This window comes from Austrofundulus limnaeus, unplaced genomic scaffold, assembly GCF_001266775.1.
Source record: "Austrofundulus limnaeus strain Quisiro unplaced genomic scaffold, Austrofundulus_limnaeus-1.0 Scaffold624, whole genome shotgun sequence".
Taxonomy (NCBI): Eukaryota; Metazoa; Chordata; class Actinopteri; order Cyprinodontiformes; family Rivulidae; genus Austrofundulus; species Austrofundulus limnaeus.
This window is the reverse complement of record NW_013953026.1, coordinates 20,359-32,114: the sequence shown is the minus strand read 5'-3', so window position 1 is coordinate 32,114 and position 11,756 is coordinate 20,359. Positions and strand designations below refer to the sequence as shown.

At 36.4% G+C, this 11,756-nt stretch overlaps 3 protein-coding genes across 4 annotated transcripts in view; 1 reads left to right on the top strand and 2 right to left on the bottom strand.

The window, feature by feature from the left end:
- Positions 1-327: 327 nt before the first annotated feature.
- dnajb13 (DnaJ heat shock protein family (Hsp40) member B13) lies at positions 328-7,353 on the top strand. 2 transcript variants are annotated; one of them, XM_014027223.1, is made up of 9 exons: positions 328-503; positions 580-683; positions 1,661-1,822; positions 1,907-2,046; positions 2,523-2,636; positions 3,435-3,548; positions 3,636-3,712; positions 4,515-4,660; positions 6,966-7,353. In XM_014027223.1, exons 1-9 carry the CDS (start codon positions 436-438, stop codon positions 6,977-6,979), a joined length of 939 nt encoding a protein of 312 aa, XP_013882677.1. In that variant the 5' UTR covers positions 328-435; the 3' UTR covers positions 6,980-7,353. The 2 variants fall into 2 exon arrangements, with proteins under 2 accessions (XP_013882677.1, XP_013882676.1); XM_014027222.1 differs by lacking the exon at positions 6,966-7,353 and having other exon boundaries at positions 4,515-4,677.
- Positions 4,669-6,954, bottom strand: LOC106531375 (mitochondrial uncoupling protein 2-like). The gene is given in 6 exon segments (XM_014027224.1): positions 4,669-4,916; positions 5,016-5,196; positions 5,447-5,548; positions 5,620-5,817; positions 5,899-6,097; positions 6,212-6,954. Coding segments are annotated over 6 exon segments (921 nt in total). The 5' UTR covers positions 6,338-6,954; the 3' UTR covers positions 4,669-4,801.
- Positions 7,354-10,554: 3,201 nt separating the features above from the next.
- The window catches only part of LOC106531377 (beta-galactosidase-1-like protein 2), a gene marked incomplete at its 5' end in the record, with an annotated part of 13,777 nt that continues 12,575 nt past the window's right edge, over positions 10,555-11,756 (bottom strand). The window contains 1 exon segment of the mRNA XM_014027227.1: positions 10,555-11,596. Coding sequence (XP_013882681.1) covers positions 11,510-11,596 — 87 coding nt within the window.

Genomic DNA, 11,756 nt, shown 5'->3' with positions numbered 1-11,756 from the left:
AAATGTAAGAATGCAAAGTCTCTATGGAATGGATTTGAAAATTTGAAAATATTTGAAGACTTCTGATTGAAATTAATACAGTTGTGTGAATGTGGGTGTGAATGTGTTTTGTTTGTTTATGTCTATTGTTTGCTCTCTTATATCTTGTGCCTTGAAAATGTATTTCACTTGTATATTGTTGTTGTATCCCTAAACGTTGTACATTTGAATTTATATTACAATAAAAAAAAAAAAAAAGTTTGTGGAAACAGCTTTGCAACCAGAGTGTCCACTTCCTGTTGCTTGTTCGCGTTACTTTCTCAAGTCTCGCGAGAACTTACTAAGAAGCCTTCACTATGGAAACAAACAACGCTTGACTTGTAATTTTTATTTCAGTCACTTAGCTAAGCTAACTTCATTAGCTTTTGGGGAGGATTAATCGTATTTMAGCCCACAATGAGTTGGAGATACTACGAGACGCTTGAAATAAACAGAAACGCAACAGATGCAGATATCAAAAGAGCGTAAGTTGTTTCAAAATTTAAAAAAAGAAAAGGTTTCATGTCGGTTTCGTGACATTTTTATGCCATTTCAACGTAGATATCGCCGTCTTGCGCTGAAGTTTCATCCGAGCAAAAACCCAGAGCCTGGAAGTGTTGAGAGGTTCATGGAGCTGGGTGAAGCCTATGAYGTCCTCAGCGACAGTGAGTGAAATTCAGTTAAAATAAAATAAATCCTGGTCCTCAAGGACCGCTATCTATTTATCTATCTACCGCTAGTTATTTATTTGTTTCCCTGCTCTTCAGCAAGTCTTTCTGCAGAAGCCTGACAATCATGCATTCATTTAAAACAGGTGTGCCAAAGCAGAGAAACAACTRAGACATGCAGGATCTTTGAGAACCACAAGCTTCAAAAACCACTTCTTAGCTACTATATTAACTTACAGAAAATTTATGTAAATAAATAAATAAAAATCCAAAACATATTTTGTAGGAAAGGTGAATAGCCTCTAGTCAATGCTCTTTCTTTCAAGTGAGTTGCATCACTAAATTTACTCTAAGATCAAAAGTTTTTAACTCATTTGAAATGTCTATATAATCCCACTAGTACAGGGGTGCCCAAACATTTGCTCCGAGGGGGCCAAAATGAAAATCTATCCAGGTCTGCGGGCCAAATGCAGTTATATAATACATGAAATACAAATACTTTTTAAAGTAAAGCCCTTTATTTTTAATGATTAAGCTGTGCACTGGCCCTCTTTTGTTTTAGTCTGTGCACTTGGAGAAAGTCTGCCATACGCTCAAGTAGCAAAGGCTCATGGGACATTTTACAAATTGATAAAATATGAGTTGTGGCCTTATAAAGTGTGAAAATCTGCACGTGGGGTTAAATCTAAATATTTCTTGTTGTCGTTTCATGTTTAATCCTAATAAATCAAAGATATGTCAGCACCATGACTGAAAACTACCTTCACTACAGCCCTTTTATAAGTCATTTGACCAATGGAAATACTGTGTTTCTATAGGATAACAGGTTACAACCTTGTAACTTTGGCAACTGTTGGTGGGCCAAATSAAATGGYTTGGCGGGCCAAATTTGGCCCGCGGGCCCCACTTTGGGCTCCTCTGCACTAGTATTGTTATAATGTGTGTAGTCTAACATYATATTTTCTTTATAAAAGCTCGAAAAAAGGCAACTTATGAYAAATTTGGTGAGGAGGGTCTGAAAGGTGGCGTCCCGGCTGAGTTTGGTCAGAGTGGAGCTTGGACCTCAAAATATGCCTATCATGGGGATCCAGACAAAACATTCAGGTTGTTCTTTGGGGGTGACAACCCATTTGCAGGTGAGAAAACCACAGTCACATGTATTATCTTTTTTTACTTCAACTGTATTTATTATACTTTCTTTGTGTGTGTGTGTGTGGTAGACATTTCTACACTAGAATTGCCACTTCTACTCAAACACGAGGCGGTGAAGACACAAGACGCTCCGATAGAAAAAGATCTTCATTTGTCCCTGGATGACCTCTTCTACGGATGCCTGCAAAAGATCAAGATATCTCGCAGGGTAGAAGCTGATTTAGTCAACTGAACACATCTGTCTCCTTCCTGAAGCTTTTCAGTGTTTAAACCTTTCATGCATTGAGTGCTTTCTGGAGCACAGTGATTCTTAAAGCAAATGACGCAGCAACCGTGGACAGAATAAACCAACAAAAACACAACACATAAAAATAAATAGACATATAGCATCACAATATTGTGTCACCAGATAAAACAAAACAGTAATCATAGTAGGTCAATGGAAAAATAAACAGGCAACAAAACATAATCTGCATTACTAAAACTCTGTGTTCTTGGTTTGGATTTTTGTTCGGTCAAAGTGTTGTTTTTAGATTTTTATTTATTTTATAAATGCTTTTTATCCATTATTTCTGTGTTCTACATCTCAGGTCAGCCATAGTTTCATCGGGCTTTTCATTGTGTTTTTTAAAGCCAGATATTTCAGATAAAATCCATTGTTTATGTTGTTTCCTTACGTTGCAGGTGATGAATGAAGATGGACACACATACAGCATGAAGGACAAGATCCTGTCGGTAGAAGTGCAGCCTGGATGGAGAGAGGGCACAAGAATCATTTTCTCCAAAGAGGGAGATCAAGTAAGCGACGTTCATGACTCAAAATTGGTCGCAAAATTTTGTTTTATGTTTGTAATGTAAATCCAATGAAGTGTATTGACTGGAGGCATCACACCCACTTCAGAAGATGGACAGCTGTGGTACCAGCGCAGCGCCATATTGGAAGGGGCGTGCTGTCAATGTAAACAAGTTGTCATGGCTAGATTTCTGTGTGGAAATGCATGGAAATATTCCAGTTTAACTCCACCATCATAAGATCACTTTCTTCAACATCTTAAAACAGGCTATTTTTTAAAACAAATTCAAATTTGTTTTACTTAAATATTTCCATACGTCGTTTTATTTTGGACAGTAGGCAGGGTTTTTTTTGAATAAAATTAAATAACTTTATTCATTTGAACAAGCTGGATTTTATCATTTTGTACAGTTTTTATGTGAACCTTTTGTGAAAATAATGTTTGGGCTGGTACTCAAACTGTGAACCTCTTTGTCAGTTGAGGTCTGAACTAGTTTGAACCAAGTTTATTTTATGGGAAACTGGTTTTTGAGTTTTACATAGAGACACTGGAACCAAACTTGATGGGGATATTTATTCGAATTTCAGAAACAAGGTGTTGGCATTTTCTATTGCCATATTTAGATAGTCTCAGCTGATTTATTTGTGATAGAACTTCATCTCACACATAATGTGCTAGAGTCTCTATGAAACTCATTTTTATCTAACATGATTTTGTAAAATTAGCTGAAAAGTCAACTCATGCACAGCACTATGGTTTTTTAAGTCCCACATCAATTGTTTTTATTTTATCTTGCCTTTAGGGACCAAACCGCATCCCTGCAGATATTGTGTTCATAGTCCGACAGAAAAGTCATCCGATGTTCACGAGACGAGGCAACGACCTGATCTACAAAACTAAGATCTCTCTGGAGAAGGTAAGTCATGTCTCTGGTTTATTGTATGTTTATTTTTTTAAAAGCAGAACAAACAATGAAGCTGCAAGCTAATTTCTTTTCTAACAGGCACTAACCTGCTTCTCTGTGAAAGTCCCGACACTAGATGGCAAGCTGCTCAACATTCCTATCAATGACATTGTGCAGTAAGTGCTTTCTCATAAGTGAAATGCTTAACATTCTGACCTGGGACATTCTGGAATACATGATGATAAAAAAGTTAGGGGCACCACATCAAAATAAGGATTTACTAACATTTTATCCATCCATCATTCCTGGAACTCCTCCCGGGGTGGTGTACAGGAAGCAGATACACGAAAGACTTCACCCATCTCCTCTCATTGTGGAGCTGACCTGCTGATAAAACTCATTTTGACTGCCTCTATCTGTGGTCTCGCTTGTTATTAATGCTTTATAAATAGGTTACCCCTGAGCATTAACCATCTTTTATGAAATGGTTATGAAACGCTGTTCGTACATCGAAGCCGGCTCCCCATTTGATGACAGTTTTTCTGACGATCAATTATACGGTTTTACCCAACCCTATTGTTGACACAAATTCTGTTTTTGGTAAATGAAGTTGTTTAATTGAAGAAGCAAGCTGAGCAACAAGCAAAATTGTACATTTAACTGAATTAATAAAAGTATGACACTTAATTTTGTCGAATAGTGAGCCTGCTTCAACGTATGAACAGTGTTTTATATTTTTATAAATGCTTGTCGATGCAGTGTTTACAAACTCATGTATAACCTTTTTTATAAAGCATTAATGAATCCTTAGAAGGAGCCCTATTATGAAATGGTACCAATTCAGGCAATTARTTGTTTATAAACTGCATTTTTTTAAAACTAGGACATTCGTTAAATTGATTCTGATTTTGTACATAATATTTTTCTTTTTTTTTAATATTTGACTCTCTTTCTGATCTGTTTGTTGTAACATATCAGCCCTGCGTACGAGAAAGTGGTGACTGGRGAAGGCATGCCGCTGCCACAGGATCCATCCCAGAGAGGAAACCTCATCATGGCGTTTGACATTCAGTTTCCTRKGTCACTMTCCTCTGCCAGCAAGCKTCTGATCAAACAAGCTCTAGGTTTGCARCATTTCTAACATATTWATTACACATGTTGCGCTCCTACAARCAGTAATGGCTTTTGAAATATTATAATAAAAGCTGATTACATSTAAAAGGCAGGTGTGGTATAGTAGCAGCCTTTCAGATAGACATCATTGCCTACAGTGAAGCCATRTTGCTGTTATTTGCTGCCATCATGGCTCGTTTCAGCTGCTCATAAGTAACAAACATCACCACATTCCAGGAGCCCAGCCGTAAGAACGACGGCATGAACCTAAAGAGAGAATAGAACAAGAAAAACATTCATTCAATTTGTTTTACAGCGATACAAAGACTAATTTAGTTTGATCTAATCTCTGCWAGAATTACGGACCCCTTGTAAAAAGCAAGTGGCCCCTCTTTGGTCATCATGGCAGCAGCACAATTGAGAACGCTGCCGTACTGGMCCGGAGCAGAGTTCATGTACCTCGTCTTGACCACATCGACAGGAGAGGCGATCACAGTCGTGCAYAACCCGGCACYGAAGGCCGATACGAAGTGGCAAGGCAGGTTATCTGTGGAGCACATGCTGGATGTTACAGCTTCAAACTGAAACACTGCATCTTATGGTCCTGTCACACTGTAATGTTTTAAACAACTCAAGATGTCTACACTTAAAATGCAATTTAAAAACTGTAGTGGCAGCCTCTTTTAAAGTAAACACTGTACTATAATTAGATCAAATATATAACCTACCTGGGTAAGTCATGAGTTGTTTAAACTGTTAAAGTGTGACAGGACCTTCACTGAATCTGAGCCTTTTACCTGTCAAGGGAGTGGACTTGAGCAGCAGATCCTTAATGAAGTCATACGTCACCAGTTCTGTGCAGTTAACAATGGCATCGCGTGCAATGTTTGGTGCTGTTCCTGGCTTAAAGGGTTAATATTAACAAAAGCATTCAGGACACATACTTGTTTTTTTTTAAATACCAAATTACCTTTCCAGAGCCCTCGAATCCCTTCTTCCCTACCGATGGTCTTGTAAGCATCAATGGTGCCACAGTAGTGTCTAGCGTGCTCACCGGATRTGGCCTGAGCCTGAAAACGAACCTTCACCACGTCGGTGGGCTGAGCAAAAGCAACAGCCATGGCTCCAGTGGTGCACCCTGCAAGCAGCCGACTACCAATGCCAACATCTGAGCCATTGAAGAAGAAGACGATGTCAGACGTGAATTACGGTTCAATAAATGAAATTATTTTATAGAAAATCTACTTACGGTCTGTGCCTCGGGTGTAGAACTGTTTAACAGAGTCTTATAAACCGATACGAACAGAGGCGAAGCTCATTTGTCTCTGGAGTCCGGCCACCAGTCCACTGTAGACTCAGAGAGGTCCCTCAGTGCGCACCATGGTGATGATGGTGCCAAACACGCCACGATACCTCACCGAACTCGCTGCGCTGCTCTCTCCCTGGATCTTTGTGAAATAAACAAAGTACATGGGATAGATCTAAACTGTAATGTGTTAAATGTGATTGGAGGTGAAATGTTGCACACAAAGCCAGTTCAGGCAAACTAAGCTTTAATTTACCTGCAGCCTCACTTTAGCCGTATCCAGCGTAAACGTGAGCAGGTCAGCAACGCAGGCTGCAGCTCCTGCTCCCACAAACTTTACCACTGCTGACGGAGGCACATCTGCAGGTCCAAATCCAACCATTTCTAAAATCCATTTGTTCAAAACAAAGATCCAGAAGTGGCTTTTTTTAAAGGACTAGAAGCTCCTCCAAAATCTAAAATAAAAAACCAACAAATTAGTTCAAAGGTTGCTGTATTTTATATAAAAACGTATTTGTCTTATAGATCTTATTAGTGTGCATGATATGCTTAGTTCAGATTTATTCACATTTTTATTAATGTTATGAACTAATCTTTTTCAACAACTCGATTAGATTAAGCAGACCTTTAATAAGAGTCTTWARTGTTTCTGAATGAAASACCYAGCTGTTATWTAWATTAWATGTATGTTCTGCCACTCATGCRCATCATAAATTAATTTATTCACTCATACATTTAGAACTATCTTAATTCTTACCTTAGTTGTAGCAGTTTTATGTCTGGAACAAAGATCAGGATTGTCTCTGAAGGTATCCTGTTGGCTGAACTTTGTTCCAGCTAGAAACTGGTTCTCTTGTTTTTCCAWACAAGATCTTTTAGAAACTTTAAGCCTTAAAATCATACTCCAAATCCTAGAAAGCAAATGGATCAATAACAGAAAGAAAAGGTGCAGGAAAGCAAAAATCTTTCAAATGRTTAGTGAAAATTTAAATGTTTTTTGTTTTTTTTAGGGGCCAGTATCTAAGATGATCTGGCGGCTGGTGAGAACGCAGTGAGGAAGAGAAGTGGAGGAAGAGATCGGCCTCTTTAAATACAGCTGTGACGTGTTTTATAATGACACAACGTGTTACTGCGGAGCCTCMGCCTAACAGGATGGAGCACAGTGAACAAACAGTGTGCATGCTTTCCCACTGCCTTTTTATCTTTTACTTTACTGATTGGTTTCAACATGAAATGAAAAAAACTGTAATTTTCTTCTGTGAAAGTAAAATATTCTGTCTGCTATTTCTCTCCTTTTTCTAACCTATCGACTGAGTCGGTCACTTCTTCAAAAATCTGTAATGCATTATCAGGTAAACGCTGACTCATGCTGAACAAACAAAAAAAAAGAAGAAAAAAGCACCAAACAACAGATTAGATCCATATGTTCAAAGCGGTAATGATTTCACCACAGGTTTTTGTCGAACCGTTTCAGACTCAGTCTTCCTGCTTTGATTAATGAGGTGTTTCAGTTCACTGTTACACAGTTCAGAGGTACAAGTTTGGCTTTGTGTTTTTGATGATCTGTTTTTTTATGAGATTTAAAAGTGTTAATATTTGAGCAATATTGTTTGCAGTAGGTTGAAAAGTATTAAAGCCCATTTGTACTCTTTCTGCTTTATTGCCTCTCAGTTTAAGTGAATTTTAGTAGTAATTTAGTAGAAATGAACCTACACAAAATATTCCAATGTAATGAAATTAATTCTGGAAATAAATAAAAGCTTGTTTCATTACTTCAACAAAAAACTGTGCATGTACGTGTATATTTGCTTTGAAGCTACAGCCAGTACCTTCAGAAACCACATAATTAGTTGAAAAACATCCATGTGTTTCCATCAAAGTGTAAACATTATCTCAGTGTATGTAGACCTGTTCATGCAAACTCTACCCAGAAAGGTCCCCGGGCTGGGGTTTGATCCAGCGACCTTCTTGCTGAGAAGCAAGCTCTACCAATTGAGCCACCATGTCGCCCAGAGCAACATATTACGTAGTAAAAACTACCATCAAGATTATAAAAATTATTTCAAATCCTGAACATTGGAGCATTTTTAAATKTATTATTAGAAAATGAAAAAAGAAGATGCCTCTTTAGTGAATCTGCCAAGAGAGGGTCATCCATCAAAACTCAGAAACAGTGCAAAGCGGGCATTACCGGTACATGCTTCTTTAAATTGAGAGAAAAAGCAGCAGAAGAGAGATAGCTACAAGAAATATTAAAATAAATTGGTGTGGATTATAAGAAAACATAAGATGGGATATTACAGTGATTTATTAAACAAAAGTCATGGTAACATGAAAGCAACATGGCGAATAATGAATAGTGTCTTGAAGAGCCATAAGATCAGATATTTCACAAAATTTTATAAAAGATTAAAATGAAATCCATGATCAGAATGAAATGGTAAACAGATTTTATCATTATTTTGTAAATGTTGGTCCAAGTCGTGCAGATAAAATACCAAAAGTAGATAAAAATATGAGTCATTCAGTTACAGGTTGTACCAACCGTATTTTTCTCAATGGAACTGACAAAGAAATAATGAATACTGTAAAAAATCTTGCTGATAAAAGTTAAAGACTGGGTGGACATGAATATGATGTTTGTGAAGGAAATAATGAATTATGTGATTGATCCATCTACATGTGTAATTTATCATTTTCAACAGGTATATTTCCAGACAATATGAAAATAGCTATGTTGGGAATTCTGTGGTTTGTTAGGTTTTTCTTAGTGTTGGGTTATTTGTTCAGGGTATTTTCTAACTTTCTGTCTCATGTGTGGTTAATTTCCTTGTGACTGAGTTTGCCCTCCTGCTCTCAGGTGTGTCTACTCCCCTAATTAGTCCTGTGTGTGTTTAGTTCTGCCTGTCTGTCTCTGAGTGTGGGTGCACTGAGGCTCTTCCTCCCTGGTCAGGTGCTGGTGTCTGTGCTTTCTGTGAGTAATCCAGTTCCTAAGAGTTTTTTACATGTTGATGAAGGTCCTATGTCCAGTCCTGAGTTCTATGAAGACATTTTTTGTCAAGTCCTGAGTTTTTTCTACAATAAATCTGTTTTTCTTCTTTGATCCCCGGGTCCCTGCACATGAGTCACACTCCCCTGAGTCTCTCCCTTGTGGGGGAACACCACCCTGACAAGCTAAGGTAATTCCTCTTTTCAAGAATGGTGAGAAATATGTGTTCAACAATTACAGACCAATATCATTGTTACCACAATTTTCAAAGACTTTAGAGAAATTATTTGTGATTAGATTAGATCAATTTATCAATAAACAAAAAATATTAGCAGTCAATACGCAATAAACTAAATATATTAACAGTCAATACGGATTTAGAGCAAATAATTCAACATCAATGGCTCTTATGGAATTGATATAACTGCTGTTGATGGATAACATTACTGTGCTAGTATTTCTGTTGATTTAAAGAAAACTTTTGACACAATTGATCACAGTATTCTTCTTGAAAATTTGAACAAATATGGCATTAGAGTACCAGCACTACAGTGGGCATCTAGAAAAGTTTGTACAAATAAAGGATGTAAAATCTGAAATAGACAATATCACATGTGGAGTTCCTCAGGGTTCTGTATTTGGTCCAAAGTTATTTGTTTTGTATGTAAATGATTTAGCAAATGTGTCAGGGTTGTTTAAATGTGTTTTATTTGCAGATGACACCACATTTTTTTTGTTTTGGTAAAAAAAAGAGAACAGATGTTTGAAATGATGCAAGCAGAATTTGCTAAAATACAAATGTGATTTAAACTTAATAAATTATCATTAAATTTGGATAAGACTAATGATATGATATTTAGTAATAGAGAAATGTTGATGTTTCCTTTTAAGTTGATGGTGTTGAGATCTGTAGAGTCAGTAAGGTGAAGGTTTTGGATGTTATTATTGATGAAAAACCGACATGGAGAGCTCATTTATTTCTTTTAAGAACCAAAATAGCTAAATCTATTGCAGTACTGTATAAAGTAAAGGAGTTATTTAATGATAAGGCACTGTTGTATGCTGTATAATGCARTAATAGTTTCACACTTAATCTACTGTAGTGATATTTGGGGAAAAGAATGTAAAACAATTACAAATCCTGTTTGTTTTTCAGAAAAGAGCTACAACCATCCATCAAATACATTATTTTATCAGCTGAAGATATTGAMGTTCAATGATTTGGTTGATTATAGTATTTTATCAGTTACGTATAGGGCTCATAAAAACACATTAACTTAGAACATCCAATTACATTTTGTTAAGATTTGTACAATCTCAAAGGGATGGAAATATTTGTGAAACAGTTTGAAGGAACAGTGCACTTCAAGGAATAAGATTATGGAATAATCTGGAAGATGGTGTTAATGCCAAATCAGTGGGTGTATTTAAGAGTATGATAAAGCTTAGTCTGTTGGAGAAATATGTAATGGTATAATGTGTATTTATGAGCTGTTGCTCAAGAAGGGGTTAAACCTTTTTTCTTCCTTTTTTAAAATGTTTTTTATTTGAAGAACATTTTTGTTTAATTTTTTTGAGAAAAGGGGCAGATATGATTTTTTTCTTCTGCTGTTTCATTTATTTTATGATTTGTATTTTTTATTGTATACAGAATTTATGTTTTTTTTAAACAATGAATAAACTATTACTACTACCACATTAGAAAGGTGTACAATATTTACTCAATCTCATGTAAAATATTCGTTTTCTTATGTTGCATTACTTTTCGATCAGATGTTTTTTTTATTTATTTTTTTGCTCAGTCATACTAATAATGCAGTACACAGCTGACTCAGTCTTCTATGTAAAAAAACATGGACATCACCTCATATAAATAATAGTCAAATGAAAGGAAAAGAGATGTAAAATGTAGAGAATCCTGTTGATAAAACCTCTAAAATCTTTTTGACTGAGTTGCTTTAAGAACAAAAACCTACTTTAGTTATATGGTTTTGTTCAGATTTGGTTGTTGACTCAACTCGCCTGAAAAAAAACCTCTGCCCAGTATTGCAAACTGATCAATCATTTTCAACAGTCTAATGCAAGTAAGACACTAATATTAATTAACAACTTAGCATAACCCAATTTTCCATCCATTTACTTTACCCATTGTTCCTTTACGGGTCAAAAGAGAACTGGTGCTTATATCCAGCAGTCACTGCAATGGGAACACAGAGACAAACGAGAAAAACATTCATATTCTTACCCACATTTAGGGACAACTTAGAGTTACCAAGTAATCTAACATTCATAGTTTTGCTTTGTGGAAAGAACCTGGAGAAACACGCACACATGCATGAGGAGAACATGCAAACTCCACACAGAAAGGTTGGAAGACAGACCTGTGGCATTCTCACAGTGAGATGACAGATTGAACCACCRTTCTGCCATGTTATCCTCAGCAGATCCCCATTTCAAAAAATCCAAACTATCCTATTAACAACATTGACATCCCTGTATTTAACTATAACCTGATGAGCACTTTGTGAGTAAAAATAATGTTATGCAAGGAAGATATGATGATGGTCACTGGATTTCTGCTGCCATGCCCAGATCAGGTGTATCCTCAAAGTGGACCTTGTAGTCTCCTTCTTGCTCCTCAAATACAATGACCTTTATGTATTTAAAACAAACAAATAACAAACAAAAAAAAGGAAGAGACATCATAAACTTTGGTTCAGAATTGTTATTCTGTAACACAATGGGCCTCATGCAAGAACATGTTAGTTTTCTTCTCCTAAATTTCTCTTACTTTTGTTCGTACAAAGGGTTC